Source organism: Pundamilia nyererei, unplaced genomic scaffold (genome assembly GCF_000239375.1).
Source record: "Pundamilia nyererei isolate P.nyererei 1_Seehausen unplaced genomic scaffold, PunNye1.0 scaffold00119, whole genome shotgun sequence".
Taxonomy (NCBI): Eukaryota; Metazoa; Chordata; class Actinopteri; order Cichliformes; family Cichlidae; genus Pundamilia; species Pundamilia nyererei.
In genome coordinates this window covers 57,548-76,002 of record NW_005187520.1, presented here as the reverse complement: position 1 = coordinate 76,002, position 18,455 = coordinate 57,548, and the positions used below count along the sequence as shown (strand labels likewise).

Here is an 18,455-nt window from a genome sequence, read left to right as displayed (position 1 = left end):
CTTGAATGGTTTCCACATTTAAACAAACCTCACTTTAAACTACAGCCATGACCAGAAGTATTAGAACTGACAAATTAAAGCTCTGATGTTCAGCTTTAATCAGAGGGTTTCATAAAAATGCTGCGTTAACTGTTTACGAATTAAAGCCATCTTCACACAAAGTATAAATACTTCTATATAGGAATAATTTACAGAATTATGGACCTGACTGGAGGTTTGGCTCCTCGAAGATTGACACAAACACAAATAAACACCCAGGAGTCATGTTTCAGTTTCATTACCAGAATATTTATTTTATTCTTTTTCTATTAAAACACTAGCTGCCATATTTAATAAAACAGCCAACGGCCAAGTGCCTCAGTCCTCATCCTCCAATCAAAACTCCTCAGACAGGTCACACAGGTCTGTGGGCGTGTCCTTGGCTTTGCTGCTGCAGTGCGAACTAGCTGGCCCCTCCCCTCCCCCAGTGATTGTTGTTGCTAGTAGGTGGGCGGAGTCGGGCGTGGTCCCCTGGAAACCATCTCCATGACAGGAAGTGGAGTATTGCATCGTTAAGTGACGGCCAGCTGAAGAGGGAGGGGTTTCTTTTCCGTTTTTACCCCTTTTTGTTTTCCATAAAAATACTGCCTCACTTTTATGTATACATATTTAAAATACATATACATAACTGGACACTGGTGTCTCCTGGCAGTTAAAGATATGAAAAATTCAAAGCCTTAAAATAAAAACTTTTTGGGATGATTTTTTGATTTTTGAAACTTTCTCAAGCTACAGCTATGAGCTAATTAGCTTAGCATAAAGATTGAATGGGCTTTAACAGGTAGCTTAGGTCTGCCCACAAGAAAAGCACCTCACGATTAGGATGGTATGTTTGTTTAAGCGGCTTTAAAAAGTGTAAAAATCAGAATTTCCTTGGAGTATAGTTTTAACTGGTCCCAACACAACAACGTGTATGTAGCAGATTAAACTAAACAGACCCATGAGAGCCGGGCTGCCAGTGTCCACTTCCAGTGTTTTTGCTAATGATGCTAATTATCTCCTGGCTGTAGCTTACAAGCAAGGTGGTGGTGGTGTCATGAGGATCCAATTGGTTTGACTGTTACCGGGCAGAAAACAGTTGGGACAAAATTTAATTTTAAAAAAAGAAAAAAAAAGAAAATAATGTTAAAGGTGAAGAAATAGGAAGTTTGAGAAGCAGAGAGCAGTGTTAACAAAAATTAACATAAAATAGGTGAAAAGCAGCAGGTGGAGCTTTCTACATGTGCTGATGGAGCACCTGGGGTTAAACCTGAAGCTACCTCACTAAACCCCAGGTTCTGCATTTCAGTACAGACCTCCGCTCAGTGGGAAACTGTGTGACTCACTGTGGGGGGCTTTCAGTGCAGCAAGTAACTGTAATCTTTAAAAGTGGATACAGGCAGCAGAGTTTGAGTTTTTGATCTCCAGGCAGAAGCCTTGCAAGAATAACAATTAAAATATCAAACAGATCGCAGGAGTAGAAATAGGTGCAGCTATCCAACAATAAATCCATCCTATTAAATATTATGGCCACTTATCCTCAGGATAAACTGACAGTGGGATAAGCTGGGAGATTAAACCCTGAACAGGCTAACAGAGAACAACAGACAACATTAGCATCACCAATCATCCCAACGTCTTTGTAGCTGTAAGGTCAGGGTAGTGATTGGTGCCTCCTGATCAGGTTTTAGCCAGAGCCAGGAGAAGCTGATTTGGGGTTTTATTTACTTAAACATAGCAGACATTTTCTGATTATCTAATCAACGAGAACTTGAGAAAAGTGCGCTGATTTCTATTCAAATAAAGCAAGACAAACTGAGTCCCTTTGCTTTACCGAACAGCCCTGTTTACTATGGTGAGAACCCCCAAGGGCCGATTATGAGGCAGCAAAACTCAAAATTATTTTTGTTGTAACTGTTCTTATATGGCAAGTGTCAGTTATTTCACCAAACTAAAGCTGACTTCTGCATGGACTAACATATGATCCGACACAAAGGAGGAAAATCTAAAAAAAGAAAAAGAAACTATTTTCTTTTTTCTCCATCTTGAAAAAGCTGAAAACAAGATTTGTAGTAGATAAATCTGAAATGGCATTCACCAGATTTCCAATTTAACACCATTATCATCCAGAAAGACAAATCGGTTTTCTTAAATGCCACCTCAGATTTCTGTCTTTCAAATGACAAAAAAAACCCAAAAACCTAATGTCTTTTTCATTTTTAAACAGGCTGCCACCTCAGGAGGATAAAATAACTGCAGATGGTGAAATATGTATAAAAAACGTAATAAAAAAAAAGAGAGAGATTTCCTGCCTTTTCCTCGAGGTATAAAGGGAACGTGTCCACCTGTGAAAGACCTCCCTGCAGTATGAAATCACCTGCTGCACTCTCACCTGTCTCTTTAAATTAAACCCGCTTTATAACACAAAGGAACCAAAGGGGGGAAAAAAGGATATTTTTTCCTCTTTTATTATGAAATAGTGCTACAATGTACATTGCATGTCCTCCTGACTGTCTGATGATGTGCTCTGGTTTGTAATGCTGGGGGATAAACCTGATAAAAGAGAGTGGGTTAAAGATATCGCCAGGTTTCAGAGAGGTGCGACACAGTGGGAAATAATTATCCATCCTGAAAGGTGATCACTTCCTGTGTTAAAATCTGGTTTCTCTTAAAAGCTTCTGGAGACAAAAATAGTCGATTCTTAAGACTGAGCAGAAACATGAGTCACTCAATCAGATGGACACTTTGCAGTGCTTGTGTCTGTGTATCGAGTCTGTGGTCCACTTCACAGACCAGCCAAATCAAACTGATGGAGAAGTGTGAAATTTAAAAAAATAATAATAACGATAATGAGGTAAAGAAGGAACAAAAATATGAAAAAAAATATAAGGATGAAGTCTGTTCAGAGAGGAGGACAGGAGCCAGGATGTCCTCCCCGTTCAGTGTGTGCCGGTGGAAAAACCTAATGGGGTCAGGAGGGCCAATGGCAGGCAGGCAGTAGGAGAGACAGCCAATCAGAAGGCCTGCTGGGCAGGATTGTAGTTGAAGGTGGAGGGAACGTGAGGTCGCTCTTCTAGTTTGTCATATTCCAGATGAAATTCCTGAAAACGAGGAGCAAAGTGGTAAATTGTCATCGACTGTACACAGCGTTCATCATATTCTGTGTTTACTTTCAAAATGAAATTTTAGCTTTGGATTTAATGGGATACAAATGCATATTTTTATTTGATCCAATCACATTTTACTATTAAAACAGTTAGCTTTTTTTTTCCAGAATATAATTGTTCTCAAATGTAGACTTGTTCAATAAAATCAAACAGAAGTTCTGAACCTCATTTCAAGCAGATCTACAGATCCAGGACAAACAACAAACATTCCTCGCAGAGATGAAGTCTCAAAAATACTTCAGTAATGATCGGTTCATCAGATCTCTGTATGTTCTTCCTCCCTTGGAGGGGAAAAAAGTAGTAGAACCTTCTTCTTCACTTAGTTTTTCACCTGAGGAGCTCTTTTAGAGGCTGAGACACGGATAGCAGCAGAAGGAGCTGCCCTTACCACCACACAGCTGTACGAATGCAGTCTTTAGTACTGAGTGTTCAAACACTCGGACCAGTTTCATGAAATCAAGATCTGAGAACTGTCAACCTGATCAAATGTAGGCAACACATCCTGGTGCTGATTTAAAGTGTGCGTGTGTGTTCGTTCACCTTGGCCACCTTCCTCCAGTTGAGGCAGTCGAAGAAGTAGTAGGTCCCTCTCTCATAGGCGTTGGTCTTCAGTGTGGGCTCCATCCCCGGAGCTCGAGTGATCCAAACCCGCTCCTCTTTATGATACCTCCAGTCCCTGTTAAACCTGGACACGCACACACACGCGGAAATGATCGCTTTAAACAGCTTGTACACCATCATAAACGCAGAGAGACATTTCAGACAGCCTGGGGTTCTTTTGGATGCTTTAATCTTTATTTGTAATGAAGATTAAAACATTTTAAAAAGATGAGAAGCTTCTGAAAAATAGATTCAATCATTAAAAAAAACATTTGCAGACTTATCTTAATATGGAAGGATGTATTTTAGATCAGTATGGAAAAGTGGAGAGTTTGTTGGTGATGACAAGAAGCTGGTGAGCGGATTTCTTTAAAAAACTGATTGCACTGAACGCCAGCACAACAGGAAACTATGAAATCTTACTTTTATCTCAGTTTCAAGCAATTTTCTCATCCAAACATCAAAGTAATTTAGTTTCCACCCACGTGGTGACTGACTTAGTGTGATTAGGGTGCAGTAATGACCGGTCGCTCTTACAGTTCTACAGCAGCCAGCAGTTGTAGGAGGTCTCCTCCGTTCATATAGTAGAGATAAAACAGCAGATCTTCACCATACCGAGACAACTTGATAGCTGCTAACTGCAGGTTAGAGAGAGAGACAGATTAATACGGACACATTTTTCAGGAGATCAGTCTCATAACAATCATGTAAAGGACCTTTGGGGTGTCTTGTGAAGGAGGTACCTTGTCCCTTATGTGGATATTGGTTAAATACTCTGAGGGGACGTGGAAGTCTGCAGGAAAAGAAAAGAAAAGATAAAATCAACAAACAGGACAAAATGAAAAGCTTCATTAGAAAAACTGCACAACTGGTCTGCATGTAATTAATGCAATGAACAGGCGTAGAGCATTTTGATGTTATTTAAGCAACTAAAATTAAATAAATTTAAACTTCAGTAAATTCAGTCTCACATTATAAAAACTGATTGGAAAAAAAATCATGATGCATTAACTCGTTCAGACCACATGGAGGCAGAAAAACTCCAGATTTAAATTTCCTGCTGATGAAGGACTCAACGAGTCCTTATAAATATATATAAACGAGTTTGGCAAACACGCATTAAAAGCAAAGACTTTTTAAAATAAAACAGAATTAAGAATTAAAATCGTTTAAAAACTGTTTGAATCAGCCATGATGATTGTCCTCTGTTGGCCACCAAAAGTTTTAACATACAGCAAAAACCCTGAAGAAGAATCTGTGTTCAAGAGTTAAAATTTCCAACTTTGGTGAAAATTAGCTTCACTGCACAGCGTGAAAACCAAGAAGCAATCAGAATGGAAGAGCTCATCGATGCTGTCTGGGGGCGGCTGGAGCCAAGCGGTTCTTCACTGTCAAAGAAAAAGCTCTAACTCAGTGAGGGCTAACAGTCAAACTTCAGGTAAAGCCGTGAAAATGCGTCCAGAAATCGAGAGGACTCCTCCTCGCCCTGCTGGCTGTTTGGAGTGAGCAGGTTTCGAATGAAGCTGGTTTCTTACGTACGACAACATCAATACACTGATGTCGTTCACATATCAGGTCAATTTTGCTTGTCTATTTTAATTCACTCTGCAGGCTGATCTGTCACTTTACTGCTGCACTGACACTGACAGAAATGCCTCTGAAGTCCCAAAAAGAGTCAGACGCTCACAGTTTCTGAGCCTGTAGAGGTTCCAGCACTTCTCTGAAGTCAGAGTAAACTTAGCATCAGCCTTCACATTTTTCACAAAGTATCGTTTTTAATGGTGAGCAAATGGCTCTTCTACAGGTCGGTGAGAAAATGAACACTTTCATGCTGACTTCAAGGTCTCAGGCTACACCCACACTAGCCCGGATAGATTTGAAAATGGCGGTTGTGTCTAAAAAACGCTCTGCGTCCACACTATCGCTTTCAGTATCAGTCGTTTTCCCAGAGTTCATACACTGAACAAAAATATAAACGCAACACCTTTGTTACTGCTCCCATTCCCCATGGGATGGACGTAGAGACCTAAAATTCATTCCAGATACACAATATAACCATCCCTCCCAAACAGTGGTCACAAATCAGTCCAAATGTGTGGTAGTGGGCACATCTGCTATATTGAGATAATCCATCCCACCTCACAGGTGTGCCACATCAGGATGCTGATCTGACATCATGAGTAGTGCACAGGTGTACCTCAGACTGCCCACAACAAAAGGCCACCCTGGAATGTGCAGTTTTGTCTCACAGCAAAATGCCACAGATGCCACAAGCAATGAGGGAGCGTGCAATTGGCATGCTGACAGCAGGAATGTCAACCAGATCTGTCGCCCGTGCATTGAATGTTCATTTCTCAACCATAAGCCGTCTCCACAGGCGTTTCAGAGAATATGGCAGCACATCCAACCGGCCTCACAACCGCAGACCTCGTGTAACCACACCAGCCCAGGACCTCCACATCCAGCAGGTTCACCTCCAAGATCGTCTGAGACCAGCCACCCAGACAGCTGCTGGAACAATTGGTTTGCACAACCAAACAATTTCTGCACAAACTGTCAGAAACCGTCTCAGGGACGCTCAACTGCATGCCCGTCGTCCTCATCGGGTTCTTGACCTGACTCCAGCTCGTCGCCGTAACAGACTTGTGTGGGCAAATGCTCACATTCGATGGCGTCTGGCACGTTGGAGAGGTGTGCGCTTCACGGATGAATCATGGTTCACATTGTTCAGGGCAGATGGCAGCTGAGAATGTCCCAGTTCTTGCATGGCCAGCATACTCACCGGACATGTCACCCATTGAGCATGTTCGGGATGTGCTTGACCGGCGTATACGACAGCGTGTACCAGTTCCCACGAATATCCAACAACCTCGCACAGCCATTGAAGTGGAGTGGACCAACATTCCACAGGCCACAATTGACAATCTGATAGACTCCATGCGACGATGTGTTGCACTGCATGAGGCAAATGGTGGTCACACCAGATACTGACCGGTTCTGGGTCCCCAGACCCCCAATAGCACAAAAAACTGCACATTCCAGGGTGGCCTTTTGTTGTGGGCAGTCTGAGGTACACCTGTGCACTACTCATGATGTCAGATCAGCATCCTGATGTGGCACACCTGTGAGGTGGGATGGATTATCTCAATATAGCAGATGTGCCCACTACACACATTTGGACTGATTTGTGACCACTGTTTGGGAGGGATGGTTATATTGTGTATCTGGAATGAATTTTAGGTCTCTACGTCCATCCCATGGGGAATGGGAGCAAAAACAAAAGCGTTGCGTTTATATTTTTGTTCAGTGTATATAGACAGCGTCCATATTGAAACGGCAGAAAACTCTTACGTTCCAGTACTGCGCATGCGTGAAATGCAAGAAGATTCGACCTGCCTCATTTCTGTCTGCCGCTTATTTACTTTCCGGCTCTTTGAAATGTCGCGGCAAAATGTTGAGGAAAATCACAGAGTTTTTAAAATGGACTAACAATGAGGTGGAGTTGTTGCTGCGAGTAACACAAAAGTACAAAGTTGCAAAAGCAATTGAGAATTAAAGAATTTGAAGAAAAGTTATCTGAAGCATGTACAAACTGATATTAATCTTTAATTGATTAATTTTAATCTTTAATTAATCTTTAAAATCTTTAAAATTGAGAGCAAACAAAACAACTGTTGTATAATGCCCTCCGTTTAGTTTAATTGGCCACTTGACTGCATCACACCGTTTTCAAATCTCTGCGTTTTCGAGAGCATTTTTAAAACGCTGTGTTTTCCTCGAGCGAAAAACGCGGTCTCAATGTGGACAGGAGGCCAAAACGGGGAGAAAACAAAAACGCATTTAGTGTGGACATAGCCTCAGTCACTACTTCCAGGTTGGTGTTAAACTCACCTATATCCTGCGGTCGACATGGAGCCGATGCCCACGGAGATGCAAACTTAGGATAGAGATTCCTGACAGAGAGAGGGAGAGAGAGAGGGTTTGAGTGTGAGAACAGTGACAGGTCATTCAGCTGCTGCTGCGGCCATTCAAAAAAAAAAAAAACTTTAAAGACGCCGCTCGTCTCCGACTATAAATCGCGTTTGCATGTGCGACTCGTACTCAGGCGAGTTGAGGTTGAGGCCAAGTGTGGTGAGGTCTGAGCCCAGTGCCAGGTGGACCATGCCGGGGTCGGTTTCCGCCGCCCGGATGAACGTCAGCAGGCCAATCATTCCAAACTGGTCTGTTACCATGCCACCAGGGATATTGGTCACTCGCCCTGGGACACAAAGACAACAGAGGATTACGGATTAGCTTAAAATCTCTCCTGCTTGTTTTTTTACCCAAACTCACACTAAGAAAATCTCCGTCTAATGGTTTTGAGTTAATTAAATGAGACGAACAAAAGCAAAACAAAAAAAACAGTGCAAAGGAAGAGCTCCCTTTTAAGACAAAATCCACCTGCAGCATCAGGCTGAGGGTGGGGAAGCTATCTGCTGTGACAGACTGGGGATGATGAGGACGGAGGGGAAATAAGGAGGATGAAAGTGTTCGGAGGTTCTTTTAATACACAGATTAAATTCACATTAACGATTTTCAGTTCCGGCCTTTTTTAATTTGGTTAAACACGTCACAGCTGGGTATTCAGAAACCTATTAAACCCTTTCATAGCAACATAAAACTGCATTTGTTTGGCAGACTCATCATCTGATGACAACATTTATGATTTTACATGTTCCATTATAGTTTCAGCCGCTGAAACAAAAGTATTTCCCTACAGTAAGGACAAATTAAGCTTTTCTTATTTTATCTCGAGTCTGTGATAAACTAATAAAGCTCTTATGTCTCATTCATTTCCTTTCTCTTTAAATTCTCAAAGAGATGACTCTAAACATTTTCAGGGTTAACATTCAGAAACAAAGATCAGCTGATGTCTGGCTTTTGAGCGATTATCTGATTGAACTGTCTCACCGTCAGGAAGCACCTGAATCCCTTTCTTCTGCTGGTTGTTGTTGCTCGGTGCAGAGCTCTTATCGCCGGGGAACTTTGGACCATCTGAGTTAGAGGCTGGCTTTCCCGATGAGTTCAGATTCTGATTGGATGGAGACAGACGGGACAAATGAGGATGAGTTGGGAAGTTAAAGAAGCAGAAAGCGGATGACGGAGAGAGACAGAAATGTCACCGTTTTGCTGTCTTCGTTGGTGCTGGTGGGGTCTTTTGTTTGGTAGTTTGGCCCTGGGAGAGCTGGGAAATCTTCGTTGTGGATGGAGAAGTCCTGCGACTGCTCACTGGACGGCTTGGTTACCATGCCAACTGGAGAAAGTGACCAATTGCAGGACATTAACAAAACACACAACAGAAAGACACACTGATCAGCAGCAAATGTAAGACTTTTAAAGGTTTTTATTGAATATCTATTGTGTTTGACCAACGGTTGAAAATATTCAGTTTACTATAAAACAAGGAAGAAAATCCACTAAAATAAGCGTTCCGTATTTCTCATCACTGTCCCCCAGCGTGCTTCAATTGAAGTTAAAGCAAATATTCTAACAGCTCCATAAATGGTTTTATTTTCTTTACATTTTATTGGCTGCTTGACTTTTGTAAAGTCTAGACCACTGCGTAGAATTAAAGGACAACTCTATATTAGACAAACGGACACAAACAGATAAATGTCCCTTCTGTATTACCGTAGGGAGCTCGACCGGTCAGCGGGTTGTGCAGTGGGGTGGGATTCGAACCTCCATCCCTCCGACTCCTGTCAGCTAATGCCGGGAAATCTGACAGGTCCAACCCCGTCACATTCTCACTGCCGTCTGAAACGAGTTCAGAGAGGTCACATTACAGCAGGTTGGGTAACAGCTGACAGATTTTTTAAAATTCTGATGTCACTCTGTTACCTGTGCCATTGAAGATGTTGTTGGATAGCGAGTTGTTCATGAAGCCTGGATTCCTGTTCACCCCGAACCCTGACATACTGACACACACACACACACACACACACACAGGTTTTGCGTAAATTTCATACAGGTTTTTGCCATTATGACCTCTTCCTCTCTATCGTTTCAAATCATAAATAATCATAAACATTCCTGAACCCTCGTCTCCATCACACGGTCCAGATGTGCTGCTGAAAACCTTCCTTTCTAACAACACAGGTCAAAGGTCACATCTGGACCGCAGTGATGCGAGTTACCTGTTGATGGTAAACGGCTGCCGTGCTTGCTGCTGTTTGGGCATCCCGATGATGCTGGGTGACGACCGGCTGGGACTCCCCATACTGCCGCTCCTCCCTCCTCCACCTCCACGCTCTCCGCCTCCCATCCCACCTGACTGCCCCGTTGGACCCCCCACCTGCTGGTTGTGATTGAGCACACTCCGGCTGCTCATGGGCAGTATTCCCCTGCAGGAAGAAGTTTGTGGTTTGAAGAAGAAGCAGAGACACTGACAGAGAGTTCTTATAATGAGAGCACACAGTGTGAGGGGTACCTGCTGGGTGAGGGGGGCGTGTGCATCGAGCCGGCATTGGGCGTACTGGAGAGCTGACCGGCAGACTGGTTCAGCCCGCTGCGACTCAATGGAGGAGCTGCACTGCTGTTCATGCCTCGCATGGGAAACCCCAATGCACCTACAGAGAGAGCAAGCAGACAAGCGTGAAAAACGAGGTTGACTCTCCCACGTTTTCTCTGAGATAACATCACAGTAATGAGTCGACATTATTCAGCAGAAACAGGTCAGTGCCTGTCCGTCTTACTCTGCGGGCCGTACAGGCTGGCTCCGAGCTGTGACAGCTGACCCGTAGAGGAGGCAGAGGAAGACGCCAGCATCTGAGGAGGACAAACACACAATCACACAGATCAAAACACAGAAACACACACAGCAGCTGCAGATGCAGCAGCATGCTCTGTTACTGTCAACCACTCAGGTAAGCTGTGAAGGGCTCTGTGCTGCATCCCCGGGCAGTGAGGACAAAGTGAGGATGAATAGAAGAGGGCAGAGATGACAGGGAGACGAGCTGTGTGCTGTTTTTTCAACAAGAGACTCATTTTTCTTTGTTTTTGCTCGTGTTGCTTCACACAGAGCTCTCACTCCCTTGGACAGCGGTATCAAATATAAGGCCTGGGGAGCAGGATTGGCCTGGCATAACCTGGCCTGGCCACTCAATGGGTTTGGAAAATGTGAAGGAGGGCTTAAATGTTTGCACTTTTAAATGTACTTTAATGCGCTTTTCCTGCTGATAGAAGCCTCCCCAACAGCCGTTCATACTAAATTAAAGTAATTAATTAATAAATAAACAACTAAATGACTGGAAAGTTTCTGTTTTTTCAATACTAAGTATAGAAATTTCAGATTTTTTTAAATGACATTTTAAAACTGACATTTTCTGGACAGTCTAGCCAATGAGTTGCAAGAAGATTTTTTTTCTGTAATTTTACACATTTTCTTCCTAATAAGAATTATGCTGACAGATTTCTTTTATTTATTGCAGCATATTTCTTTATCATTTGGAAAAATTGAGACATACTTCTTTTTCTAGTGCATGAAGTACAACACCTGGAAAAAGTGACAAAAACGGCCCCAAGATATCATCTTATATTCAATACTGTGTACTTCCACTTGGATTTAGGGCATTTTTTTTTAACATGAGGATACTGAATTTCACACATGTGAATGAAATGTAATGCCATGGGACACTACGCCTTATGTACATGTGCAAGATCCATAAAACGCCTCTGAAGTTTCTTGACTGGCTGAGCATGTCCAAACCCTCAAATGCAGTTTTTGACAATAATTATAAACCGTAGGGCTGCTCAATTAATCAAATTTTAATCTCGATTACGATCTGGGCTTTCAACGATCATTAAAAATGACTGAGCCGATTATTAGCCCCTCCCTCGTGCTTTACTCTCGCGCTGCTCTGTGTGGCAAATCGAGCGCACCTCTCTGCATTTCGAACACGTGTCACAAGAGCAGCGGTCCCCAACCTTTTTTGCGCCACGGACCGGTTTATGCCCGACAATATTTTCATAGACCGGCCTTTAAGGTGTCGCGGATAAATACAACAAAATAAAACTAGTACCGGTACCGAAAAAAAAGAAAATTTATTCATAACACACGTGAAAAGACCAAGGAAAACCGAGTAAACGATAACAAAATAACGCTGAAAACCGATAAAAACCCTGAAAACTATACATTTCACACCTGAGCCTCAACTCTCACGGCCCGGTACCAAATGACTCACCGACCGGTACCGGTCCGAGGCCCGGGGGTTGGGGACCGCTGATTAAGAGGACCCGAGGGAAGCTCGGAAAGCTAAGCAGAAGTTATTTGGAGAGGAGAGTGACTGCCGTTGGTTGAAAAGAGAGGTAAAAAAAACTTCAGTGGTGTGGAAACATTATGGGTTCGCGGAGTCAGACGTGGATCAAGTAGACATAGTGTGTAAACTTTGCTACAGTGTCGTAGCTGCACCACAGAGCAACACTGCAAAGTTCACTAAACATAGATGTTTACATTTTTCATTTATTTTTTATATTGCAAACATTTGCACTGTTATCAGTATTTGCACACTATTTTATATTTTTTTGACAATCTTTGAAGTCATTATTCAAAACATTGTTATTGTTAAATAAATATCGTCAAATAATCGAGATCTCAATTTCAGTGAAAATAATCATGATTATCATTTTTGCCATAATCGAGCAGCCCTAATAAACCGTAATGATTGCTGAACGTGCAGGACTCACGTCTTTGTCCGCACGGTGAGGAGGGAACATGGACTGCTGGCTGTAGTAGAGACTGGAGTCGTCCGGGTAGTCACTCTCTATCCCTCCCTCCATAAACTTCTTCCGGTTAGCACCAAACATGCCGCGTGTCACCTGGGAGACAAGACGACGGGAAACAGTCAGACCAGTCATACCTGGACAGAAGTCATTCACTGTCATGGAACATTTCATGCTCTGAAACCAGAAACCTGCTTCTGAGCGTGCTCAGAGTCTCATTCAGGAACGACTTTTGCATGACTCACAAAACACAAAAAAAATTGAAATTCAATTTTTAAAAAGAAAAACAAAATTCATATAATATTTAGTCTCACTGCTTAATCTCAGGTTTACAGGCTGAGCTGCACTGCTTACGTTTAGATTTTTATGTAATTGTTTTAAGCTTGTTTTTAAAGATACTTAGATACTTACTTTATTACTTTATTGTTAGGGCTGTTTTTGTTGTGCATCTGCACCTTATTGTTGTCAATGTCTACGCATGGGACAGTGTGAAACGTAATTTCAATTCCTTTGTATGGCAAGTACATTTGAAGAAATTGACAAATAAAAGTATTCTATTCTATTCTACTTCTTATCATTTTCTGCCAAAAACAAACAAATAACTGAACATTTTAATGTTTTTCAGCCTGATCCCAACTCCAACATCTGGATCAGGTTTCAGTATCTTCCCTGTGTGTTGTGCTGACAGCAGTGAAAAATCAATAAGCTACACTCCTCTCTGTGAGGTTTCCTTGATATAAATGTGTCTGTGAGCTGATGTTTACTGTTTCTCCTCTGAGTCGCACTGTGGTGGACCTCCTCACTCAGTGTGGCGCAGAGAGGCAATATTAATGCTGTGAACAACATGTTGTGTTACTGTCAGAGCAAAAAAATACAAACTTAAAAACATGTTTTAGCAGCTTCTCTGAACATTTTCAGCCATGATAACAGTTTAAGTGTTAAAGTAAGACCTTTTTTAGAAAGTATGTTGGTGCAGCAGGTGTGTAATAGCTGTGCTCACCTGCTGTCTTGCAGCAAAGTAAACAGAGAATAAGGCTGAACTGAGAGAGATACCCGATCCAGGCTTCTGAGGCCGATGTGTGATCCAAACAGATCAGTTGATCCCTGATCAGCAGTTTGGAGCCATTTAGCTGCTACTACATCAGCAGCATTTCTCTTCAGGTTTTAAATATTTGCTTTACCTGAAAGCTCAAAAGACACAGATGCTTGGGAGGCTTTTACTGCATCTATGGCAGGGTAACCTGTTATCAGAAACTGGATTAATACCATTTCCTTCTCTCGTCTCACTCTGTATGAGGATGTGAACTCACTTTTAGGCTAAATGCTAAGTTCTGGTTAAGCAGCATGCACCGAAAGTGACATTACAGGTGCTAGTGCACAGTGTAATATCATCCGGTCACACCCCTCTCAAATTCATGCACAGAGAGATCAGGTTACAAAGACGGAGATGTGACAAAAACACACCTAATCTGGGGAAACACCTGGTCAAAACACAAAGGTTTTAATGTCTGTGGTATGTAAAATGTTTTGAATAAACAAAATATCAGAGGTGTGATCTTACTTGATCAGAAACTTTCAGGGCAGCTAAAGCACTGCAGAAAAGGACTAGTACAAGTTTAAGCGTTGATGGTTCCTGATTTTATTCACAGTGAGAGCAGGGAAAGAAGAAACTGACTAAACCACTAATAAAAATTGAGTTGTTGAGTCTTGAGTGAAGCAGTTGCAGCTGTAGACTCTGATCTGAATTAAGACTGTCACCACAAACAAACCTGCAAAGCTGGCCCCTTTTTAACAGATGAACCTAGGTTGAAAGCATCCAAACCAAAAAGGCTCAAAACTAAAACACTGACAAAGGTGTGTATCCCACCACAGCTCCTCATACTTCCCAGAATACGTTTTAATTACAAAGACAGAGGAAAGCTTCCACTGTTTAACAACTACAGAAAATCAACCGACTACACATCTTTAAGCCTCTGAACGCTTAGTTCTTTTAACTTTCAGAGTGAAAGAAGTCTGCTGGACGTTTCTGTTTTTTACAGTAAAAGCCTCCACTACTAAATCACTGATCAACAACCAGACTGGTGTGTTTGTGAGGACAAACTGCACATTAGCCAAAAGTAATATCAAAACATCACATCTCATAACATAAAGCACCAGCTAATCTCCATAATGTGTCAAACCTTCCACTAAAACACAAAGCGATGCTAACAGAGATAAGCGACGCCTCCTAAAGCAGGTGCAATCCCAGCTAACAACGGCTAGCTGAGATCCTGCTCGGTTCTGAGGTTTTATAACGAGTTAAAAACCTCACAAACTTTCCTTTTATCCCTGCAGCCGAAGCCCAGTCGTCTGCCTGTCTGTCTGTCTCGTTTCTAAGCGGCGCTGAAGGCGCAGCAGTGTCGCAAAAACGGCTAATGTTAGCTTAGAGCGCTAAGGCTAGCGCTGCTAGTGTGTCTGATTAGCGTTAACTCCAATATTAGAATTTCCTGACAGAACTAAATGAGCCGGCTTGTCCCGCCGTGTGCTGCTATTTGACTGCAGGTCTCCAGGAAACAGCAGTTATCAGCAAGCGTTATCTCTTTAGCGTTAAAAATGTGTCAGACGCTACAGCTATCTAGCTGAGCAACGCACACAGGCTAGCAGCTTCTGTCATAGGAATACATGGGGCTGTTAGCATAGAAGCTAAGCTAGCTGTTGCATTTATGTGAACGTAGAAAAGCATCTAATTGGAAACCCGGAGGTCGTTAAATTACGGTTTAACGACTCGGTAACACCGGGATAGACGCTGCTGTACGGACAGAAAATGGGGCTGAGAGGAGAACTGCGGGCAGGTGTGCTTTTGTCCGTGTTTGGGCCTGCTGCGCCTCCGCTGTTAGTTCCCCAAAACAACAACAAAAAGCACCGAAACCGGGCCGCGCCGTTCAGAGCCGTACTGTTCCCGACTGCGCCCTTCACCAGCTGGGTCTTTGCAGCGAGCACACAAACTCGGGTTCATTTAAAGGACCCTCAGACCCGAAACTCCCGAAAAAAGATTTTAAAGCAATAAAAAAGGAGCTCACCGCATCAATCCTTCTTCCCCGCTACAATCCAAGATGGCCGACATCTCACTGCCAATCAGGAGGATGTTGGGAAGGCTCCATCACTCTACTCTGTTCTACTCCACTCAACTCTACTGTCAGACACCAGGGCCTTCTCTTTAAGAGAAGATAAAGTTCAACTTCTGTTATGTTCACTTTAACCGGATTACTCTTATGTTCCTCTTCCTCTTCTGTTCCACTCCATGTGAAGTTGAATCAGAAATATCAACTTCACAGTGCACATGTGGTTGCTCTGCAGTGGATTATTTATGAATCAAAGGAGCTTGCAAAGAACACAGACATTATTTATGAATGTTTGCTACCCTAACTTTTCATTTTTTTATTTTAATAACACAAAGTATCTATTGACTTTGTTAATATTAAAAAAGTAACAACATTTTCTTACTTTTATCATAATTGTTATTCCTACAGGGGTTTGTTCATATTAAATAAAAATATTCATCCATACATTTTCTTTTACTTATGGGTCTGGGCCACAGGGGCCATCCTACGATTGCAAGTGGACTTCAAAAAAGAAGTATAAAGTTGTCCACAAAGCTGGACCCAGGTACAGAGATCAGCCAGTCATACTGAGCTCTTGCTTCACCACAAAAAAACCCCCAGAATAACTCCCCCTAGACCCGAAGATGCCAAGACGCTTAAACTCCTCCACTTAGAGAAGCAATTTGTCCATGACCCAGAGTGTGTGCTCCACCCTTAAGCTTGTTGGAGAGGTGCTCCACCCTTGGAGATGCTCATCCAGCTTCTTCACCCTCAGTGGTCAACATACGCCGGGGTGAGTTGGAATTCATCATTCACTGAAGGAAACAGAACTAACAATACCACTGATCAGGAGAACCTTTGAACATAATGTCCTTCAGTTACAATTATCTTATATCGATCAACCTTAAGACATTTTTGTGTTTTCATGTGATTATTTTTCAAAGTAAAAGCAAAAAAAAAGAAAAAAATGCTGATGTACATGTGGACTGAAGCCTCCTAATGTAAATACACAGGCAGAAAAAAACAAAAAAAATCATCCTTATTTTTATTTATTTCTAATTTTTGTGCGAATGTTTATTGTCAGTGCTGTATCAAACAGTTTTTATTTGGCTCTAGTTTATTGTAATAACCTTGGTCTTCGTATCCTTTTTACATTGTATGAATATACAATGTAAATATAATCTTACAACCTAGTGTATTTTTCGAAGTCCTTTGTGTTTCACATTTCCCTGAGATCTTGTTTGTCACAGAGTGGACTACGTTTTTGTTTCTGATTGGACCATCCCGCTGAAGCGCAAGCTGGCCAATGAGCGATCAGGAAGAGGCCGATGGCGTCGATATAAAGTGAGACTCTGCTGCTACACAGTATCCTGTTTCTCCTCGGCAAACGGAAAAAGATTTAAACATGTCTGGACGTGGTGGCAAAAGCGGCAAAGCGAGAGCTAAGGCAAAGTCTCGCTCCTCACGAGCCGGGCTTCAGTTCCCTGTGGGTCGTGTTCACAGGCTGTTGAGGAAGGGGAACTACGCAGAGCGCGTTGGTGCTGGAGCACCAGTGTATCTAGCGGCTGTGCTCGAGTATCTGACCGCTGAGATTCTAGAGCTAGCAGGAAACGCTGCCCGCGACAACAAGAAGACCAGGATCATTCCCCGTCATCTGCAGCTGGCTGTCCGTAACGATGAAGAGCTGAATAAGCTGTTGGGTGGAGTGACTATCGCTCAGGGTGGTGTGCTACCCAACATCCAGGCCGTGCTTCTTCCTAAGAAAACTGAGAAGGCGAAGTAAACCTCCAGTATTTCATAAAACGGCTCTTTTAAGAGCCACACCAACTTAAGAGTTATCCTCTAATCACAACCCCCGCGCTAACATTTACAATGTGAATTACAATCTATAACACACTGATTATTATTGTTGTCGTATAGAGTGCGTGTATTGTCATATATGACGACGGGGGGAGCCATTTCACTGTGCAATATAAGCAAAAGAGCCATAGCTTAATGTGCAGGATGACCTGACGAGACAAGGAACTAAAGCGTTCCCATTTTAATAATTTTTTTTTCTCCCCCCAAAATGATCACCTCAGATTCACCAAGATGGCTGGCTGCATCGGTCGCGAACGAAATCGCTCTTAGAGCCAGATCTTTGACGTGAACGACGGGAGCCGGCTCCTCATCGCGAGCTGTGTTTTAGCACAGGGTCTATCATGTTGCCGAGCACAAAGCACTCGAATGTGATGAGCTTTCAATTGTGTTATTTAATTGATCTCGGTAGCTCTGTTTTGGAAGTTCAGTTAACGCTAGAAATGTGTTTTGGAGTTTGTACTGTTTTGTTTCTTCGGTCCACAGCATATATTTATATATCAACACATATAAATAAAACCACGTATTTTATATTAGTATTTCCTTTTGTGCATAATTGTATATTGTTGTTAATAATAAATTAATTAGAGCAACAAAACAACCTGAAGAGGCGGTTCAGAGCCGGCTCTTTTTAGTGAGCCGAGCCGAAAGAGCCGGTTCTCTAAAAAGAGCCAGAAACCCCATCACTAGCATCTATAAACTGTTGAAGCACAGCTCCCAGTGTTACAACAGAGTAGCTATCTCCAATTTCAGTCTAAATCAATTCACAACCAGTAAGTCAATGACGTAGTGCACCGAGAGCAGATGTTTGCTTTCCCAACCCGGAAATGCGACTAGCCTGTGAGAAGCTGAAGTTGAGCCAATACTAGGCTGTTCTCCAGGGCCGGCCCGTGGCATAGGCCGTATAGGCAAATGCTAAGGGCGCCGTCCATCAGGGGGCGCCACGCCAGTGCCACAAATGTTGAAAAAAAAA

At 42.6% G+C, this 18,455-nt stretch overlaps 2 protein-coding genes across 3 annotated transcripts; one reads left to right on the top strand and one right to left on the bottom strand.

Annotated features, from left to right (window-relative positions):
- Positions 1–2,885: 2,885 nt before the first annotated feature.
- LOC102199398 (CCR4-NOT transcription complex subunit 2-like) lies at positions 2,886–15,751 on the bottom strand. Of its 2 annotated transcripts, none has more exons than XM_005742269.1 (15): positions 15,605–15,751; positions 12,510–12,641; positions 10,520–10,592; positions 10,255–10,393; positions 9,962–10,168; positions 9,666–9,742; positions 9,456–9,581; positions 8,948–9,078; positions 8,736–8,856; positions 7,887–8,043; positions 7,677–7,738; positions 4,502–4,578; positions 4,323–4,423; positions 3,726–3,870; positions 2,886–3,119 (listed from the first exon to the last, which is right to left on the bottom strand). In XM_005742269.1, the coding sequence occupies exons 2-15, from the start codon at positions 12,627–12,629 to the stop codon at positions 3,033–3,035; spliced, it is 1,623 nt and encodes a 540-aa protein (XP_005742326.1). In that variant the 5' UTR covers positions 12,630–12,641; positions 15,605–15,751; the 3' UTR covers positions 2,886–3,032. The 2 variants fall into 2 exon arrangements, with proteins under 2 accessions (XP_005742326.1, XP_005742327.1); XM_005742270.2 differs by having other exon boundaries at positions 4,529–4,578; positions 15,605–15,750.
- A 1,212-nt stretch (positions 15,752–16,963) lies between these two features.
- LOC102199107 (histone H2A-like) lies at positions 16,964–17,472 on the top strand. The gene has a single exon (XM_013913183.1). It carries the CDS (start codon positions 17,031–17,033, stop codon positions 17,406–17,408), a length of 378 nt encoding a protein of 125 aa, XP_013768637.1. The 5' UTR covers positions 16,964–17,030; the 3' UTR covers positions 17,409–17,472.
- Positions 17,473–18,455: the final 983 nt, after the last annotated feature.

Bases quoted from the DNA above. Each gene is read 5' to 3' on its own strand.
- LOC102199107 (XM_013913183.1), top strand. From the start codon at position 17,031: ATGTCTGGACGTGGTGGCAAAAGCGGCAAAGCGAGAGCTAAGGCAAAG.
- LOC102199398 (XM_005742269.1), bottom strand. From the start codon at position 12,629: ATGTTTGGTGCTAACCGGAAGAAGTTTATGGAGGGAGGGATAGAGAGT. The intron at 8,044-8,735 runs GTGAGACAGTTC...TTTGTGTCCCAG, and splicing joins GATTCAGGTGCTTCCTGACG to GGCGAGTGACCAATATCCCT. The intron at 4,424-4,501 runs GTCCTTTACATG...TCTAACCTGCAG, and splicing joins CTTCACAAGACACCCCAAAG to TTAGCAGCTATCAAGTTGTC.